The 21,017-nt window shown below is 45.8% G+C and overlaps 1 protein-coding gene across 2 annotated transcripts in view; it reads right to left on the bottom strand.

Annotated features, from left to right (window-relative positions):
• The window catches only part of SYT17 (synaptotagmin 17), a 74,895-nt gene that overhangs the window by 23,997 nt on the left and 29,881 nt on the right, over window positions 1-21,017 (bottom strand). For both annotated transcript variants that reach the window (XM_036098959.2, XM_036098958.2), the window contains exons 6-7: window positions 5,921-6,041; window positions 3,632-3,787 (exon numbers count right to left, since the gene is read on the bottom strand). In XM_036098959.2, coding sequence (XP_035954852.1) covers window positions 3,632-3,787; window positions 5,921-6,041 — 277 coding nt within the window. The remainder of the gene's footprint in view (window positions 1-3,631; window positions 3,788-5,920; window positions 6,042-21,017) is intronic.

Below are 21,017 nucleotides of genomic sequence, written 5' to 3'. Positions count from 1 at the left end.
TCTTTCCCCTGGCTGGTACATAAAGCAAGTTAGAACATCATGGATCCGAATTTGGCACAATTGTAGCTTTGCTTAGATAGATACCAGCACAACCCGCATTTCTTTTATCACTATAGTCAGTGCCCTTTACAGGTAAAATGCCATCCCAGCCGGGATTTCCACTCACAGCTATGGTTTTGAACCCTGACTCAGCATTAGAAATATCTGGGGTGCTTTAAAAATTACATATACACAGATAGAGAGACAGCCGATGTCCCCAACTCAGTCTGCTTGGTCAGAGTCTCTGGGGGTGGGGTCTGGCCACTGGTTGCACTTTACTTATTTACTTATTTTTATTTGCCTATTAGAGAGAGAGAGAGAGCACGAGCAGGGGGAGCAGCAGAGGGAGAGGGACAAGCAGGCTCCCCGCTGAGCAGGGAGCCCAATGTGAGGCTTGATCCCAGGACCCCGAGATCACAACCTGAGCCCAAGGCAGATGCTTAACCGGCTGAGCCACCCAGGGGTCCCTGGTAGCACTTGAAAGCTCCAGCTGATTCTGAAGTGTAGCCCGAGTTGAGCATCCCTTACTTAAGAAGGCAAGAAGACCTGCAATCCTTCCTTCTCTAGAAAGAATATTTTCAATGGGCTTTAACCTGACGAGAGGTGCCTCTGAGCTGGGGGCACGAAACCCCAATATTTAAACAGGAGAAGCAGATGTTGCACAAATGGAGAGCACGGGCCTTGTCTGATGGGCGCAGCTGATGACGGCCACCCGAAGTGGTGGGATGAATGAGAGACGTATGGGGGCGGGGCGCACGGGTGCTACTCCAGTTTGAGGCTTTTGCCTGATGGAGTTCACACAGGGGATTCAAGGGGTTCAAAAAAACCTCTGAACAGAAGGCAAAGTTTTCTGTCCTTCGGGCTGTTTTTCTGGGAAGGGTGCTCCAGAGTTCTCACTGCAACACCTCAAGCTCTGTCACACACCGCTCACCTTCCCACACCCTCCCCTGCCCCCCACTGTGCGTAATGCAATTATTAAAAATAAAGAGCTAGGTGCATCCACATTTGCTTTGACCTGGAGGGACTGGACACATGCAGTTGTTAATGAAACAAAAGCCAGTTTCAGGGTGGTGTCCACAGACCGGTCCGCCAAGCTCCCCAAGAGCGGGGGCTGTCTGTTTTGTTTCCTGCTATATTCCCAGCACCTGGAAACAGTGTCTGGCCCAGAGGAAGTGCTTCATACCCACTTCCGAAATGAATGAATAACTTCCTAAAAGAGCTGAATCTTCTATATGCAGATGATGTTTGTGTGAATGAGGAAAAAATTGTGAAATGAGGCATACCAGGATGTTATAGGCGGCGACCCCGGGGAGAAGGGACTGGAAGGGGGATGAAGAAGAGAGTATCATTGCTTTTTAATAATAGTTCACGGTTACTAAGTGCTTGCTATGCACGAGGCACGTTGCTCAGCAAAGATTATGTCTTGTTCTCATCTGATCCACATAACAATCCTTCAAGTCGTCCTGGTGCGGTTACACCCATTTTACAGATGAGAAAAGCTAAGCATACAGATCTTGCTCAAGATCACAAAGCCCGGACCCAGGCCCTGGCTCCACAGCCCGTGCATTTAACCCCTCTGCTCTTCTCCGTCCAAACTCCTCCTTTGCTTGTGTCACTCACTGTGACCAGCATGTGCTACTTTTGTCCTAAAATCTTAAGTAAAATATAAAAGTGTCAGGGCTTTCCTTCTGGGCACTCACTGCCCCCCCGGGGTCCCCTCCTGATCTAAATGTGCAACATTAAGTCCTTTATTCTCAGTAGGGACTTGGGAATCGATGCTCCATGTTTCGATCTTATCTCGGTTCAATAGAGTTCCCACTGCCTGCTCCATGGCATTTAAGGATTCAGTGGAATCACGGTCTTCTGCTCGACCTGAAACCTTGGGGACAGTGGGACCCATGGACAGCAACCATCCCAGGCTTCAACAGATAGGACTGTCATACCTGCTTAGTGCAGGCAGGCCCTGATTGGATGCAGACTCTCTGGGTGACAGGCCCTAAGAAAACCCAGAACCAACCTGCCTCAGAGGAGTCTTGGAGCACAGAGCATCTGCAATCTTGGTGATGAGAAGCAGTAAGCCCGTGCAGAGGAAGCCTTGCATGCAAGGATTTTTTTCAGCCACGGCCTTCTTTTTTGGGAGACCTGCAGCTAAGGATTTTAGACTAGATCTAAACAGATGAGGCTTCCTATTACTCTGGAGCACGAATCCTCACTTTGAGGTCAGTTCCTCAGTGCCAGCACTACCTGGGTGTTTGGGGAAATGCAGACCCCTTCATCTTTGCAGCTAGGAAGATGAGAGCTTAAATCTTGACTCTACCAGTCTGAGACTGGGTGGATCGGTTAGGTTTTGAGCCTCAGTCCCCAGCCCCGTAAGCCGATGAGGATGATGCTGATTTGATAGGGTGAATTATGATGCATATGAGCAATAAAGTAAATGAAGCTGAAGCCCCTGCTGGGAACAGGACACAGGAAATAATAACCAATCTTCTATTAACTCGACATAGTAGGAGCCTGCTTCTAAAATGGCTCCCAATGATCCCTAACTCCCAGTATTCACGCCCTTCTGTAATTCTGGAATGTGAGCTGGACCTACTGGGTTGCTTCTAATGAACAGAATATGGCAAAAGTAAGAGGATGTCGTTTCTAAGATTAGGTTACAATAAGACTCTGGCTTCCATCTTGCTCACCTGCCCACTCTGATGGAAACCATCCGCCATGTTGTGAGTTGCACTATGGAGAAGCCCATGTGGTAAGAAACAGAGGAAGGTCACTGGCCAACATCCAGGAAGACACAGAAGCCTCCAGTCCAATGCATCTCCACTGTTAGGAACTGAATGCTGGCAACCACTAACTATGCAAGTATGCTTGAGGAACAGATCCTCCCCCAGATGAGCCTTAAGACTGCAGGCCCAGCCAATACCCTGACTACAGCCTTGTCAGAGAACCTCAGCCAGAAGCACACACCAAAGCTATGTCTGGGTTCTTGACCCACAGGAACTATGAGCTTAATAAATGTTTGTTGTTTTAAGTCACTATATTTGTTATGCAGCAGTAGATAACTAATACACCCTGAAGACAATATATTAAATTCAACCACAGTAGCACATGAAGCCTTTTAAAATCCTCCTCTCCAAGTTAGGTGACATATTACTCACGTTTCCCTATGAGACTATAAGCTACTTGAATCACCATGTCAACAAAACTAACAGGGTGAGCACTTATTATTTTAGACTAGATATTACTTAATTTTACAAGCTCACTGAATCTTATAAACCTATGAAGCAGGTACGATGATTGCCCACATTTTAGAGATGAAGAAACTGAGACTCAGAGGGGCCAAGTAACTTGCCCAAGGCTTCAGCAATTATGGGGAAGTGCTAGGAAATCTGGCTCCAAAGTTTACATTGGTAATAATTATGCTTTACAGTTCTATGAATCTTGACCAACTTCACAAACAGTTGGATTCAAACCCAGGTAGCTGAATACCAGATATTACCATCTCTAGACACCTATCTTTAGGACAGTAAGTGGAATACAGGATAGTAAGTGATGAACTCACCTGGAGTTCATCAGGGTCTGAACCACTACCTACCTGTAAACACTAAGCTGGCATTTTCAAGTTCTTCTTGGGGAACTTTGAAGCTGAAGGATTCATTGTAGAAAGGATCAATTGTGCCTCTTAAGAAGGATGTCTTCTTTGTTTTCACAAGCTTGAGTCCATGTACCAGCTGGATTTTCACAAAGGGGTCTGAGAATTGGACACAGAATTATAGAATGTTGGAGCTCATGAAACTCAATCCATCCATCCATCCAACTTCCCATCTATCTGATAACCCAACCACCTACCCATCCTTTCATCTCTCTTTTTTCCATCAATCCATCCACCTTTCCATCCATCAGTCCAGCTGGATACCTCTCCTTTCATTCATCCATTTTCCCATCCATCCATCTATTATCCATCCCTCCTTTTTCCCATCTAGCTGCTTATCTGCTCATCCCTTTCTCTCTTCCTCCAGCCATCCAAGATTTATTGAGCTCCTTGCATGTGTCAGGCATTGTGTTCGTTTTACAGATGAAGAAACTGAAGATTCAAGATAGGAAATGGCCTGCTTAAGATCAGACTAGTGGAAGAAAAGCCAGACCCAGAGCCTGTGCTGGTTTTCTGTCCCTAGAAATCCATTATCGTGTCAGTGATCCCATAGCTCCATACACAGGAGCTCAGAGATGGCAGATTAATAACTATCATTCTTAGATCGCTTTACAGTTTACAAATTCATGTACACTATCTAATTTAATATTGTTTAAACAACTCAATGAGATGGATACTGTTGTTATCACAATTTTTCAGATGAAGAAATTGAAGCTTATGGAGGTTAAGTATCTTCCCCAAGGCCACATCATTTGTAAGCAGTAGAACGAGGACCTGGTTCCAGGCAGTTTGACTCCAGAACCTTTAATCATTTTATCATACTGCCTCTCCCATCGTGGTGAGTCTGAAACTCTCCAGCCTTAAGACCATTTCCTCCACTGGCCCCTTCCAAACCTCTATTTTTATAATGTGGTTTTTGAGAATGTGAGTTGTGTTCTAAAGGCAGGTGTCACTTTCTAGCAAAAGTAATTTATTTTAGCTACTGTACTTAGAGGAGACAGAAGTTTCTCCACTGAGCTGAAGAGGTCCCAGAGACCCCGGCTACTTTCATGATAATATCCTTTGCTGTCATGGGAGAAGCTCCATACAGATGGAATGTAATCTGTTCCATTTCATGAAAAGTCATGTTTGAATTGGTTTGCTACAAAGTAGACACTTTAAATACAACAGTATTTTCAGAGCTGGGATTTATAAAGATTCAAGGTACACTTGAAATGAGCTGGGGGGGTAAAAAACCTAAGGGCGTGCCCCCCACTCCGGCAGCTCGGACTGCAGGGCCGGTACACACTAGCGCCACCTGGAGCATGGCATCTCCACTGCAGGTACAACATCTGGAAAGGTGGGTCACTTCCTTGGGGGCTGCGAGCGCACAGACGGATCTAGAGGTCAGGAGTTATCACACACGGTCTCAGTCAAATCCCCCATTCGAACGGGGTTACTGAGATACCATCATTTACCTGCCTCATCCTAAGAGACATCTGATCGTTTATTTTCCCTCTTGAATCTAACATCCTAGTTCTAAATGCTATTTGTTTATCCTTGCGGGGTTTTATTAATAGTATCCGGAATGCATATGCTAAGCAAAATAAGTCAATCAGAGAAAGACATGTATCATATGACTCACTGATATGAGGAATTTTTAATCTCAGGAAACAAACTGAGGGTTGCTGGAGTGGTGGGGGGTGGGAGGGATGGGATGGCTGGGTGATAGACACTGGGGAAGGTATGTGCTATGGTGAGTGCTGTGAATTGTGTAAGACTGATGAACCACAGACCTGTACCTCTGAAACAAATAATACATTATATGTTAAAAAAAAAAGAAAGATAGTAGGAAGGGAAAAATGAAGGGGGGGAATCGGAGGGGGAGATGAACCATGAGAGACTATGGACTCTGAGAAACAAACTGAGGGTTCTAGATGGGAGGGGGGTAGGGGGATGGGTAGCCTGGTGATGGGTATTAAGGAGGGCACATATTGCATGGAGCACTGGGTGTTATACGCAAACAATGAATCATGGAACACTACACCAAAAACTAATGATGTAATGTATGGTGATTAACATAACATAATAAAATTAAATTAAAAAAAAAAAGAGCTCAAGCCCCATGTTGGGGGAACAGATTACTTAAAAAAAAAAAAAAGTATCTGGAATGCAGAAAAAAAAAAATTTGGCCCTGGGTCAAACAGAGATGCCTCGTTAAGGAAATGGGGGAGGGAGGGGGTCGCACTGTACCTGAACCTTGGCTCACATCTGTCTGAAGAAGTTGCTTGGCTCGAATAACATCAACATTCAGTCTCCCAGCACTTGGGAGATAATTCAGTGACAGAAGCAGCTCCCCCAGCTCTACTTCATTCTGCAGGGAAAAGAAATGGTCAGGAAGTTGCTTTTTTCTTGTAGTCCCGTTTGTACCTACCATGCAGCAAAGTGACCCCAGCAGCTCACAAATGGGCTTCTGTGGGCGGATCAGTTGACAACGGGTGCCTCTTTCTTTGACTTCTTTTAGCCTCTGCCCCCAATTATTCCATCTATCTCAGAAAGTTCTAGGGGCGCCTGGGTAGCTCAGTCGGTTCAGCGTCCAACTCTGGATTTCAGCTCAGGTCATGATCTCAGGGTCATGAGATGGAGCCCCACGTCGGGCTCTGTGGTCAGCACGGAGTCTGCTCCAGATTCTCTCCCGCTCCCTCTGCCCCTGCCCCTGCTCGTGCTCTCTCTCTCTCTCTCAAATGGATAAATAAAATCTTTAAAAAAAAGTTCTTTCTGCTCTTAGAATGCTTAATAGCAGCAACAACATACTAACAACAAAGCATCAATAATGATAACACATAAAATGGGCGCCTGGGTGGCTCAGTTGGTTGAGCGACTGCCTTTGGCTCAGGTCATGATCCTGGAGTCCCTGGATCGAGTCCCGCATCGGGCTCCCTGCTCGGCGGGGAGTCTGCTTCTCCCGCTGACCCTCCTCCCTCTCATGTGCTCTCTCTCATTCTCTCTCTCTCAAATAAATAAATAAAATCTTTAAAAAAAATGATAACACATAAATGCTACATGTCAAGTTCTGTGCTCACACTTTGTATGTAATAACTAGTTCAATATTCATAATGAATCTGTAAGATGTTAGTATTACTCTTATTTAATGGATGAAACTGAGGATCAAACAGGGAAATGACATGTCCAAGGCCACACAGCCAGAAAGTGGTAGCACTAGCTTTTGGACCCAGGGAGGCTGATTCCAGATAATCTGACCACTATGCTCTTCTGCCTCCCAGCAGGGTAACTGGGAGGAGGATAACTGGGAGGCAGAATACCCTGCAGAGCAACGACGTGGCTGAGAAACCTGTTCTCAACCTGCAGTTCACAACAGAGCCCATGCTTCTAGCCTCACTGTGCCACTACTAGCCTGTGACATCCCTCATTAAAAAATACCCATTCCCTGGGTACCAACACTACCACACTGGTGGGAAATTCACCCAGAGCATGATTCCTTCCACACTTCCCAAAGTACCTAGAAAACAGGAGGCCCCCACTTCTCTGTCCCATTTTTTTTTTTTAAGATTTTATTTATTTATTTGACAGAGAGAGACACAGTGAGAGAGGGAACACAAGCAGGGGGAGTGGGAGAGGGAGAAGCAGGCTTCCCGCCGAGCAGGGAGCCCGACGTGGGGCTCGATCCCAGGACCCTGGGATCATGACCTGAGCCAAAGGCAGATGCTTAACGACTGAGCCACCCAGGCGCCCCTTTTTTTAAATTTTTATCGTAAATACTTGCAACCATATACAAATTACACAGGCCGGTATAACGAATCTCCATATACCCACCACCCAGTGGCAACAATTATCAGAATACTTCTTTTGCTAAAGGCTGCTTCATCGTGTCTTAGTCTGTACTTGTCTTGGCTTGTATAACAAAAATACCACAGACTGGGTGTCTTATAAACAACAGAAATTTCTTTCTCACAGTTCTGGAGGCTGGGTGCCAGCATGATTGGGTGAGGGCTGTCTTCTGGGTCACAGACTTCTTGTTCTGTCCTCATTTGGTGGAAGGGACAAGGGAGCACCGTGGGGCCTCATACGTAAGGCACGAACCCCCACTCATGGGGGCTCCACCTTCATCACCTCCCAAAGGCCCTATCTCGCAACACCATCACATTGGACATTAGGATTCCAACATGTGGACTTCGGGGAGACACAAACCTTCAGGCCACAGCACATCTACACACTGACTTGCAAAAAATTTTAGCTGAGTATTTTAAACCACATCCCAGACATGATGTCATTTTACCTGTATATCCTTCAGAGTGTACCTCTAAATGATAAGGACATTAAAACAAATATTTTCAGTATGGGAAATTTCCAATCATATTCAAAAGAAGGCAGAAAAGTACAAAGAGGGGTGCCTGGGTGGCTCAGTCGTTTTCGGCTCAGGTCATGATCCCAGGGTCCTGGGATCGAGCCCCGCAACGGGCTTTCTGCTCCACGGGAAGCCTGCTTCTCTCTCTCCCACCCCCCCGCTTGTGTTCCCTCTCTTGCTGTGTCTCTCTCTGTCAAAATAAATAAATAAAATCTTAAAAAAAAAAAAAGTACAAAGAAACTCATTCAGATTCAATAAATATCATCTCACGGCCAATCTTGATTTACCTATACCCTCATTCAACTCCCCATATCACTCTGAAGTAATTCCCAGACATATTATTTTTCTATAATATTTTAGTATATATCTCTAGAAGATCAGATTGATTTATGTATCTACCCATCTAACCATCCACCAGCTATTCAATCTCCATACACCCATCCATCCATCCACCCATCCACCATCCATCCATTCATTTATCCTTCCTTTTTCCATCCATCTATCCATCATCCATCCATCCCCCATCCTTCCTTTATCCATCCATCCACCCACCCATCCATCCATCCATCCATTCACCCACGCACCGACCCATAATCTCTATCCATCCCTTTCATTATCAGTCATTCCAGCAAATTTATGTCAAGTGGCAGCTCTAGAACATAGCCTGGCACACAGTAGATACTCAATAAACATGTGTTGACTGGATCCCCAGTCAAACCAAAAGATTTCTGTACTGAGTGAATTAATCTCAATTAACTCAGAGGTTGCAAACTGTCAGCCCCTAGATGTTTTTTATTTGGCCCACATCAAGTTTAAACATAATTACTTGATAATTATTATAAAATTCAAGAATCAAGATATTTCACACTTTCAAAAAAAATCTGGATTCCCTGCCTTTCTTGAAAAACGGGAAGTTTTGGCAAGGCTGGGCCCACATTCCCACCTGGCAACATCTGGCCACAGTGCAGCAACCCCCTAGATGGGACCTGCCTCCTTCATTTCATTCATCTATCCTTTACTGCTCTACATTTGAGCTTGCAGGTTTTTCAAGATAGGAATGGTTAACTCAGTGTCCTGAGCAATCGAGGAAGTTCAGAGCCCCTATACACAGTTGCTAGGGTTTCCCCCTTGTTCTCGAAGGCCTGGAAGATGTTACATCCTCAGAGCCTGACCCTGCAGACATATTTATCCTGAGATAAGAAATACTGAGAATTCTGCTGGCTCCTTCGTATCCTTGTGGACTTAGCGCGAAGGCTTCCCTGCTTCTACAACTAACCAGCTGCTCATCTCATGATACAGCTTTACAGGTAGGAATCCTAACTTGTAATTCAGTCTGCTGACCTGGTGGAAAATGGATTCGGCAAATCGAGTGTCATCAAGGGTGGTTCATTTAGAGATGGACCCAACTGAGGAACAAAACAATATGGCAGGAAATTAGCCTAAAGACATAGACCAGTGGTTCTCAAATGGAGATAATTTTGCTGCCACCACCACCACCATCTAAAGACATTCCAGATTGTCACAACTGAGGTGGGGGATGCTACTGGGATCTAGTGGGTAAAGGCCAGGGATGCCGTTCAACATCCTGCAACGCACAAGACAGCCCCTCAATCCCCAGAACAAAGGATGATCCAGCCCAAAATGCCAAGAGCGCTGATTGAGACACAAGGGATAGAAGAGAGAAAGGGGGATAGGTATCTCTTCTACAATAGCAAAAAAAGTAAATATCTGTTGACTCAGTATTTCCATTTCCAGGAACTTACCCCACCGATGTATCTCTCTGTGCGTCATGATGTGCGCACAAGAATAATAAATACAGTATTATGATCTTGACAGAGTGACTGTGGGCCACAACGTGCAAGGACTGGGGAGCAAATAGCCCCTGCCTTCATGGAACATACACTCTGCTGGGGGAGGCAGAGAGTAAACAGACTAAAAGAGACACAAATGAGGTGATTTCAGATAATGTTGAGGACTAGGGAGAAAAATCGAGCAGGGCAGGGGGATGAGGGGCCTTTCTGGGGTGAGGGAAATATTCTGTATCTTGATTATGGTGGTGGTGACATGGGTGCATTTGCCAAAAATCAACTATTTAAAATGTACGAATTTATTGTATGCAAATCACACCTTAATAAAGTTGATTAAAAGGGGGGGATCTGAAGTAAGCAAATAGGGCAGAATATTATTAGCACTTGTCTAATCCAGGAGATGGGTACCTGGGGGTTTATTATTTTATGTCAGAAATCTTTCATTTAAAAACACTTTAAACATTTAAAACATATTTTAAAAAATAAATATTAAAAAAGCAAGCACAAAAGCTTAGGGTAACAGAATGGTGACTGATAAGGCGCACCTGGGGGCCGCCATGTCAGCCGCGTTGGTCAGGCAAGGCCTCCCTGAGGTGAGGTTTGAGGAAGGCCTGAAGGAAGTGAGGCGGGGAGGGGCACACATGAGCATGGGCGTGGGAAGAGGGAGAAATCCAGGAACACAGTGAAGGCCAATGTGGCTGCAGTGTGCTAAAATGTGGGTTCCGAAAGGGTCCATGGGAGCTAGAGAAAACTAACCAAGGGGCTGACCTGTGGGAATGTGCCCACCCCCAGCCTTACAGGAGTTGGTAAAAAAAGGAGTGAGGCCAGCTACCGGGCTCTGGGTGCCTAAGGGGGCCCTCAAGCCCTTTCCAGAGTGGAGAGAGCTGCTCTTTTCCTCTCCAGGGGGCCACTGACCAACCTTCAACAAGACATCTGCCTGGTGTCATCCCCTATTTTCCTCTTTCTAAGAAGATTGTTTCTCATCTCAAAAAAAAAAGGGAAAGCTCTTTTCTTCCTCCTTTCCTTTAAAGGATACAAGCTGAGGCTCTCTCCAGCCCCCCCCCCACCCCCCAACACAAGCCTATCAAGGTTTTCATGATGTATTTTTCCAAGGGAAGCAGTCCCATTGATCCAGCCATTCTTTCCCTCTGCCTCGCCTCGGGAGTGATCAATTTGCAAGACAGCTGTCTGGAACTCAGGGAAAAGTTGGTAGAAATAAAAAAAGAGGGCTAACTGAGCAATATCCAAGGGTTCGTTGACTTATTTAACAAACATTTAATCTACGGTTACTCAGTCCTAGGCACCGGGACATCACGATCATAATAATTATGGCAAACTTTTATTGCGAAATCTCCCTAGGCCAGGCACTGACTCTGGCAGGCTAAGGCTGAATCTCATTTCTTCCCCTCAACAGCTCTAGAGGTTCCCATTTTACAGATGAAAGAATTCAGACTTAGAGAAGCCAAGGGATCACATTCTGAGTAAGGACAGGAGGCAAGGGCAGCCTGCTTTAACTCTTGCACCATGTTGTTGGTAATGAAAGCACAATGCCACCAACAATTCAGTCTCTTGGTGGGGAGCAGGGAAGATATATTAAAAAAAAAAAATCAAAATTCCAGTGGCCTCACACTCACTAGGTTGTCTATAAAAACAACAACAACAAACAGAAAATAACAGGTGTCTGGTGCAGGCATAGAGAAACCGGAAGCCTGTGCCCAGTTGGTGGGGATGGAAAATGGCGCAGCTGCTGTGCTCCGTGGTCTGATGGCTGTTTCCCAAAAGTTTAGAACTAGAGTTACCATATGACCCAGCAGTTCCTCTCCGTGCTATTTCTATTCTCCCAAGAGAACAGAAAAACTTGTACATGAATGTTCACAGTTGCACTGTTCGCAACAGCAGGGAAGGTGGAAATGGGCCAAATAAATGGGCCAAATATCCACCCAGGGGTGAATGGACGAACACAATGTAGCATATCCATACAATGGAATGTTACAAAAAGAAATGATGTACTGAACATGCTACAGTATTGTGTAGCTAAACCTTGTTAACATTAGAGTAGGTGAAAGAAGCCAGACACAAAATCATATATGGTATGATTCCATTTCTGAGATATCCAGAAAAGGTCAATCTCTAAAGACAGAAAGCAGATGAATGGTTGCCAGGATCTGGAAGGAGTGGGGCTGGGGGTTGGAGGGCAGATATGGGGGGTGACTGCTTGGTAGGCAGAGGGTCTCCCTTGGTTAAGCAACTGCCTTCGGCTCAGGTCATGATCCTGGAGTCCCGGGATCGAGTCCCCGCATCGGACTCCCTGCTCAGCAGGGAGTCGGCTTCTCCCTCTAACCCTCCCCCCTCTCATTCTCTCTCTCAAATAAATAAATAAAATCTTAAAAAAAAAAAAAATAATAAAGCAGGCAGAGATGGTTAATCATTTGGATTTCTACAATAAATCGGTGAGATTCTCCTTACAAATAACATCACCCTCACTCATTTGTAGTCTTGGTTTTCATACACGTTGCTTTGTTTGTTTTTTAAATGGGGAAGACAATGCTGCCTTCACCCTTAGGCAGAACAGGTGTGTGCTCTGGATGCCCCCCACCTCCATTTCAAATAAAAAAAGGGAAATACATTTTTTGGCATGAATTTAATATTTGATATTCAGAAGTAACAGTGAAGTCATCACTATGGAGAAATTAAACCGTTGCAGTTATCTTAAATGACTTATGTATGATGAGAGTTCAGGGCTTAGGATCTCAAGATCGTATCCTAACACAGTCCAGAAGAAAGTGGAGGGTTCTCACTCAAGTCTGGGCCAGAATGTGTGACACATCTGAACAACAATATCCACTCGGCCATCAGAGCTGCAGCTCTAAATAATCTGAGGGCAAAAGTGTTCCTGGAGGGTTCCTGAAGACAGTGTCTTCTTTGTCCTTCTTCCCTAGAAATATCCGATGCTAAATTTAAAAGCTGACCATCGGCCAGATGGTAAGGAACTTAGATTATGGGAACAGAAAAAGTAGGACCATCTAGTTCAGTAGCTCCCCAATCTGCCCTTCCTCCCCCAAAAGAATCACGGAATTCATGGTGATCTTTGTGGACACCCATTAAGTACTGGCCCCTTAAACTTACATCAACCTGGGGGAAATTTTGCCCTCCCCCACATCTCTAGGGACATTTGGCAATGTCTGGAGACATTATTTTGTTGTCACAAGTGGCGTGGGGGTTGCTACTGACAGCTAGTGGATGGAGGCCAGGGATGCTGTTAAAAATCCTACAAAGTGCAGGATACCCCCGCCCCCTCACTACAGAATGATCTGGCCCAAAATATCAGTTAGTACGGAGGCTTGAGAAATCTTAACTAAGATTCTTTTCTTATCCATGATTCCAGCCTGAACAAATGTTAATAGCAACCAAAGACTTTGAATTTTTCTCCAATAGATAGGAGGAAAAGTCCATTCACTAGCTCAGCTGAGCTTGTCTTAGGTCTTCTACAGACCAAAAAAGGCTGCAGACTAGCTGTAAGCCAAAGATCAAGCTACATTTCCATCCTTCCACTTCCTCCTTGGGCCTTTCTTCTTCGCTGCAAGCAGAAACCCAAGCACCCGATACAAAACCCCTCCCAGGAAGTGGGCTCAGCCGCCCCAGGAATAATGGACTGCTTATTCTGGGAGAGTCTCCAACTCCATGAAGTCTCCCTTCTCCCACCCAAATTTAGTCAGATAAGGTTGGCATGTCACAGCGAGAATAATTTGGTCCAACACCCTAGGTTTATGAAAGAAAACTGAACCAGGACATTCTCTCACTTCCCTATGTAATATCCTCCATCCACCACTCTCAAAATGAAAGCCAATGTCTTTAGCCTTGTCTAGAGGCGTCTGGCTGGCTCAGTCAGAAAAGCACGAGACTTCTGATCTCAAGGTTGAGAGTTCAAGCCCCACGTTGGCTGCAGCGGTTACTTAAGTAAATAAACTTAAAGAAAAAAATCCTTAGCCTCATCTACGACAAGATTTGTCAACCTCAGCACTATTTGGGGCTAGAGCATTCTACGTTGTGGGTGCGATCCTGGGCACTGTAGGATGTTTAATGGCATCCATGGTCTCTACCCACTCGATGCCAAGAGCATACCACCCCCAACTGTGACCACCCAAAATGTCTCTATACATTGCCAAATATCCTCTGAGGGCAAAATCCCCCAGTTGAGAACCACTGATCTACCAGGACCTAAATAATTTGACCCCAGCCTCCATCTCAGACCTCATCCACCAGCCCCAACTGCCTCCTTTCTACTCCTTGAAAACACAAGACCATTCCTGCTGCGGGGGCTTGCACCTGCTACTCTCTCAGCCTGGGAATGTCCACTCAAACGTCATCTCCTCATCTATGCTTTCCCAGACTCCCCCACTGAAAAGAGTCCCCTGCCTCCCTCACTTTCAAATGCTTGTTTTCATCACCCATTTTATTTCTTTCAAGGCACGTTGTCCTTATGTGATGTTTTCTGGCCCTCCACGGAGGCAAGGATAGTATCCAACTTTCCACCACCATGTTCACAGCACGTGGAGCAAATTCCATCCAGATGACCAGGAGAACAGGCTATGCGGCCCCTACATGGAGGCTCGCCACCACCATGTCACGGTCCGGAGAGGGGTCCCCCCTGTGTTTTGTTGCTTGCCCTATCCAACCTCAAGAGAACTGAAGCTGTGTTGGGAGAAGAAAACTGGGTGACAGGTGCCATTTCTACCTTTTCCCACTTTAACGCAATGTCACAAATAAACAGGCCTGGTTTCCTTTTTGAAGAGCCTGATGCACTTAATTTGGCTGAACCACGTGGAGTGGGCTTGGGAGAACCGAAACAGACCATCTGTAAATTACTCAAACGCATCCAGAAGCCAGCCTACAAGCCCCCAGCAGCCGCTTGTACAAATGCTGTTCTGCTCTCTACCCAGACAAAAATCCTCTCTCTCCCCGCAGCCTTTGAAAACCGCTAAGTTCTCATCAATAAAAAGGAAATCAAAGAAAACCATTTGGGACAAAAGACACTTTCTGGGGAAAACAACAGCCTGGCTCTGCTCCTGATACACATCCTTTGAAGTGCTTCGAAATGGGGCTCTGGTTCTCACAGGCCCAGCAGAGGGTTCGAGATGTGTGCACACAACTTTTCACGAGGCCCAAACAAGGCTGCTCTGTGCTTCTCCGTCTTTGTTCTCACGGGTTTCGAGAAACCTTTTGTCTCTTAATTTACTGCATGAACAACATTAAAATAGGAATGGATTTTTTTTTTTTTTAAGATTTTATTTATTTATTTGACAGAGAGAGAGACAGCAAGAGAGGGAACACAAGCAGGGGGAGTGGGAGAGGGAGAAGCAGGCCTCCCGCAGAGCAGGGAGCCGGATGCGGGGCTCGATCCCAGGACCCTGGGATCACGACCCGAGCTGAAGGCGGACGCTTAACGACTGAGCCACCCAGGCGCCCCAGGAATGGATTTTTTAAAAAGCAAAACTCCAACGATCACCCCAGCCACACTGCATCATGCTTTCTAGTCTCCGTTGCCCCCACCTTGCCACCTCTGGGATTCTTTTTTTTTTTTTTTTTTTTTAAGATTTTATTTATTTATTTGAGAGAGAGAATGAGATAGAGAGAGAGAGCATGAGAGGCGGGAGGGTCAGAGAGAGAAGCAGACTCCCTGCTGAGCAGGGAGCCCGACGTGGGACTCGATCCCAGGACTCCAGGATCATGACCTGAGCCAAAGGCAGTCGCTTAACCAACTGAGCCACCCAGGCGCCCACCACCTCTGGGATTCTTTTCTAGTCCTGGTCAATACACAAAAATATTATTTGCATAACCACACTGACAACACAGGCAAATTCTGAACCACCCCCCAAACTTAAATAGACACACTCATTTCTCCTGCTCCCACCTAGACATCACAAGTGTCTTACTCATTTATTCATCCATCCATCCATTCATTCTTAAGTTCTATGCCCAAAATGGGGCTTGAACTCATGACCCCGAGATCAAGAGTCACATGCTCTCTACCCACTCAGCCAGCCAGGCACCCCATAAGTTTCATTTTTAATGTCTACACAGAATATTCCATTAGGCTGAAATACTGTAATTTATTTTAACCATTTTCCTATTGCAAGGTACTTAGGTTATTTTTAATGACCTAAAATTGGGCACTTTGGCATCTTTCTTCTTTTAGATTACATCCTTTTTTCTTTTTTTTAAGATTTTTATTTATTTATTTGAGAGACAGCATGAGAGAGAGCACAAGCAGGGGGAGGGGCAGAGGCAGGGGGAGAAGCAGGTTCCCCGCTGAGCAAGGAGCCCGATGCGGGACTCAATCCCAGGACCCTGGGATCATGACCCGAGCTGAAGGCAGACGCTTAACGACTGAGCCACCCAGGTGCCCCAGATTACATCCTTCTAATAAAACCCATTGGTGGTATTACTGGGTTAAAGAACAGATCAAGATATATCAAAAAATATCCAGATATTTTTCTGCTGCTCAAGATGACCATGGCAACCAGCAGAAGGATAGGACAGAAGTCTCCCCATAAAGTCACCAGGACTGAATATTAACATTTTGACACATGGGCATGGGATCAGTAGGGCTGCTAACATATTTTTTTGTTTGTATTTTTGAGTGAATATCTAATCATATACCGATTTAACTGCATTTCCTCTTTTGCACAGAAATGTTGACGTTCTTTCTGGGTGAGTTCAATGTCCCCTATACACCCACAGCATGCCTGACAATATACATTTCAAACTGGACTCTATCTGTCTGTTACTGTCAGGCTTTCTAATTATTCCTGTCCCCTGGATATCTTCTTAACCAACTGAGCCACCCAGGCGCCCCCCCTGGATATCTTCTTTTGGATTTAGTTTGTATTTCCCTGGCTGCTTTCATGTTCATCAGCTCTTTATACTTTCTCTTTTATGAAAACCCTGTTCATTTCTTTGTGCCCATTTTTCTATTGGGTATTTGTCTTTCTCTTATTAATTTACAAAAAGGCCTTTAAATATTATGGATACTAAATTACCCATCTGTTATGTGTTGTTATGGGTTGAGTTGTGCCCCCCCAAATATTCACGTTCAAGTCCCAACCCCCAGGATGTCAGAACGTGACTTTATTTGGAAATAGCATCCTTACAGATGTAATTACTTAAGATGAAGTCATATGGGAGTAGGATGGGCCTCTAATGCAGTATGACCAGTGTCTTTATAAAAGAAATTTGGACACAGACATGCATATTAGAGAGAGAGCTATGTGAAGAATGAAGTTATGTTTCCGTAAGCATAGTTCCGTGGAACTATCAGAAACCAGGAGAGAGGACTGCAATAGATCCTTCCTAGAACCTTCAGAGGGAGCATGGCCCTGCTGACATCTGGATCTTGAACCACCAGCCTCCAAAACTGTGAGACAGTAAATTAATTTCTGTTGTTTAAGCCACTCAACTCAGTTTTTAGTACTTTGTTACAACAGCCCTAGCAAACTAATACATGTGTATAGCAAACATATTTTCCCAGTTTGTGGCTTGACTTTTAATTTTTTTTTTTTTTTTAAGATTTTATTTGACAGAGAGAGACAGCGGGAGAGGGAACACAAGCAGGGGGAGTGGGAGAGGGAGAAGCAGGCTTCCCGCAGAGCAGGGAGCCCGACGCGGGGCTCGATCCCAGGACCCCAGGATCATGACCTGAGCCAAAGGCAGACGCCTAACGACTGAGCCACCCAGGCACCCCCGACTTTTAATTTTTTTTTAACCATATTTTCTGATGAGCAGAGTACAGAATTTTAACGTGGTAGAATGCACCCATCTTCTTCTTCCACGGTTTACACTTTATGACTTTTTTAGAAACGCTTTGCTACACTCAGGTTGTAAAGACAGTCTCCTTTTTTTCCTTCTAAAGGTCTGGCCTTTCCAGTCTAAATCCTTGGACCATCTGGACTTGGTTTCGGTGTATGGTGTGAGGTAAGGCTCCGTTTTCACCTTTGAGGTGGTAACCATCTTCCCTCCTGTCTTTCTGCCCCATAAGACAATGGCCTCATTGAGGGTAGTGATTCTACATTACTCTGTAATGAACAGACTCTTGATGCATGCTGACGCAGAGAAACGAAGCTAAACCTTCCAGAGAAGATAGGAGAGAAGCTCAATCTTTTGAATATGGACAGTTTCTGTCTAGCGCTCAATGGCCATCTAAACTCAGTCAACATACTTTAGATCCACTCAAGCATCTCAAGAGTGAGATACTGACTCTGTTGTAAATTGAGCTCCCAGAGAACATCTTATAGCAAAGACGTTTGTTAGAACATGCAATACTATCAACCCAAACCTGAAATGACAGCATGAAGCCTTGTCTCCAGCTACCCAGTGTCTGTAACAAAGGACTAACAGCGGACCCAAATGATGTTAGGGAGAGTCCCCCTCAAGCAGAAGGAGCAGTGGCCAGGATGGGCCAGGGTACTTATTGAGAAGGGCTGGGAGAAGTTCTGCCAGCTAAGGGAGGGCTTTTGAGCCAGGAGGGCCCAGCCCCCAGACCCTTCTTCCATTTCTGGAAGCATGTCCCCCTCTACTTCTCTGGGTCTCACCACCACCTACCCAACCTCAGATCCACCAGCCCAAGTGTCCCATCAGTAGTTATTTACAGAGTATCTACCACATGTAGGGCACAGGGTTGGTATACAGTAGGTGCTCAATAATTTTCCTAAGTGTGCTAGACACAAAGGACACAGCAGTGAGCAAGACAGTTAAGGTCCGTGTAATGCAGTTCCTGATAGTAAGCATCATTTAATTAATTACTACGCATGACTAATTAACATGAGATGATTTCATTAGCACTGTGGGTGTGTGCTCTGAAGACAAATGGAGTGCTATGGGAACTAACCTTCCTAAGACCCCCCCCGCAGAAGTAAGAACATGGGTCAGAGGGCCAAGGAATAGGCACATGCAATAACCAAAACGGCCAATATGGACAAGTGATGGGAGTAAGGGGGCCCAGGGGGGTGGGGGTGGGTGCAGACCCAAGACTGGGGCAGAAGACAGATTAGCTCCTGCTTTGCTGTCAGGTAAGGAGTATGGACTTACCTGAGAAACAGGGAGCCACAGAAGGCTTTAGGCAGGGAGTCACCTAATTAGACTTAATGTTTTAAAAGGATCTCTCTGGCTGCACCTCGTTGCTCCTCTGTCGGTTCAAGCCATCTCTCCTTCTGACCCCCTCTTCCACTCACATTGTACACACCCGCTTCTCTGCTACCTCTCGTAACCAACTCTTTTATGAGGCTACTGGACTTTCCATGTACTATGATTTCTGTGGGGAGGGACTGTATGTTCTATGTTTTCACGCACCCCTCTTCTCTGCCTAGCATTGGGAGGTAGGGTAGTTGTTATGCATTGGATTATTTCCATCAAAAGATAGGGTGAAACCCTAACCCCTGACACCTGTGAATTTGATCTTATTGGGGACAAGGGGATCTGGTCATCTGTAATCAAATTAAGGTGAGACCGTACTGGCATCAGGCGGGCCCTGGTGTCCTTACAAGATGACAGACACAGAGAAGAACATGGCGTGATGATGGAAGCAGAGAGCCAGGTGATACATCTATAAGCCAGGGAGCGCCAAGGACTGCCAGGCCACCAGAAGCCCGGAGAAGGGCATGGGACAGGATCTCCCTCGGTGCCTCCAGAAAGGAACCAACCCCTGCCACCACCTTGATATTGGACATCCAGACTCCAGAACCGTGAGAGGATAAATCCCAGCGGTGGTACGCCTCCCAATTTGCGGGAACTTGTGACGGCAGTCCGGGGAAACTAACACGGTGGTAGCTCAGGCAAAGGACTGAGGAGGTCACAGACCTACATTCCAACACCAGCTTCAGCACGTACTCACTGTGTGGCCTTGGCCTTGCTGCTGAACCCCTCTGGGCCTCATTACCTATCCTCCTGGGAAAAACGGGGGACATAACAGACACCCCATGAAGTTCTATAATGGAGATGAGCTCTTCTTGAAATTCCTCTGTTGGTTGGCATGACTGTGCTCCCTCCTAGCTTCCCTCTTACCTCCTAGCTTCCAATTCTTGGTCTTCGTTGTTCTCATTCCCTTTCGTTTGCCCTAATATGCAGTTCTCCCCAGAATTCAACTCCTGGTCACCTTTTCCTCTTACCTGATTCAGTGTTTCTGGGCGATTCTGTGCCAGGCACGGGATTCTGAGTGCTTTCCTTTATTTTCCCGTTTAATCTGCACCACAGTCCCTGGAGAGGGACGATCATTAGCCTCACTGTACATATGAGTAACCTAAGACGATGGGTGGCCAAGGCGTGCGCCTGACATCACAGCGAACAGGTGGCAGAGCCACCGTGTGTCACAATAAGAAATACATACTCGGTTTTTGTCCCCAGTTTCTGGCATACAGCTCCTAAAGCCCTTGGACTCTCTGGGGGAGGTAAGAGTGTCTTTTGGATGCTAATGAGATTGCTGAGGGCTGGGGGTCCCCAGATAGCTTCAGGAAGAAGGCTGGTTGCCAGAAAGACAAAGGCACAGTTAGAGGGTTGGAACTCTCTCGGCCCCAAACTCCATCCTCTGGGGACGGGAGAGAGTAGAGGCTGAGTTCAATCACCAATGGCCAGTGATTTAATCAATCGTGCCTACGTAACGAAACTTCCATAAAAAAACTCCTAAATAACAGGGTTTAGAGAGCTTCTGAGTTAGTGAACACATCAAGGTGCTAGGAAGGTCGTGGACCCTGAGAGGGAATGGAAGCTCTGTGCCCCTCCCCCCCAATACCTTGCCTTATGCTTTGCTTCCATCTGGCTGCTCCTGAGTTATATCCTTTAAAATAAACAATAAAGTGTCTCCCTGAGTTTTGTGAGCAATTCTAGCAAATTATGGAACCTGAGGCAGAGGTCAGGAGAACCCCTGGTTTATCCCTGGGTCAGTCAGAAGTATGAGGACACCCTGGCACTTATAATTGGCATCCGAAATGGGGGTGGTCTGATGAGACTGAGCCCTTCACCTTCGGGATCGGAGCTAACTCCAGGCAGTGAGTGTCAGAACTAAGTTGTAGGACAGGTGCCCCGAAAGTAAGGGTTTTTTATAACAGGGCTTCTGAGGGCAGCCGACATAATAAAGGAAAATAGTGGGGCACCTGGGTGGCTCAGTCAGTTAAGCATCTGCCTTCGG

The sequence above is a fragment of the Halichoerus grypus genome, chromosome 6 (assembly GCF_964656455.1).
Source record: "Halichoerus grypus chromosome 6, mHalGry1.hap1.1, whole genome shotgun sequence".
NCBI classification, from domain to species: Eukaryota; Metazoa; Chordata; class Mammalia; order Carnivora; family Phocidae; genus Halichoerus; species Halichoerus grypus.
The sequence above is the reverse complement of the archived record's forward strand: the minus strand, read 5'-3'. Positions and strand labels throughout refer to the sequence as shown.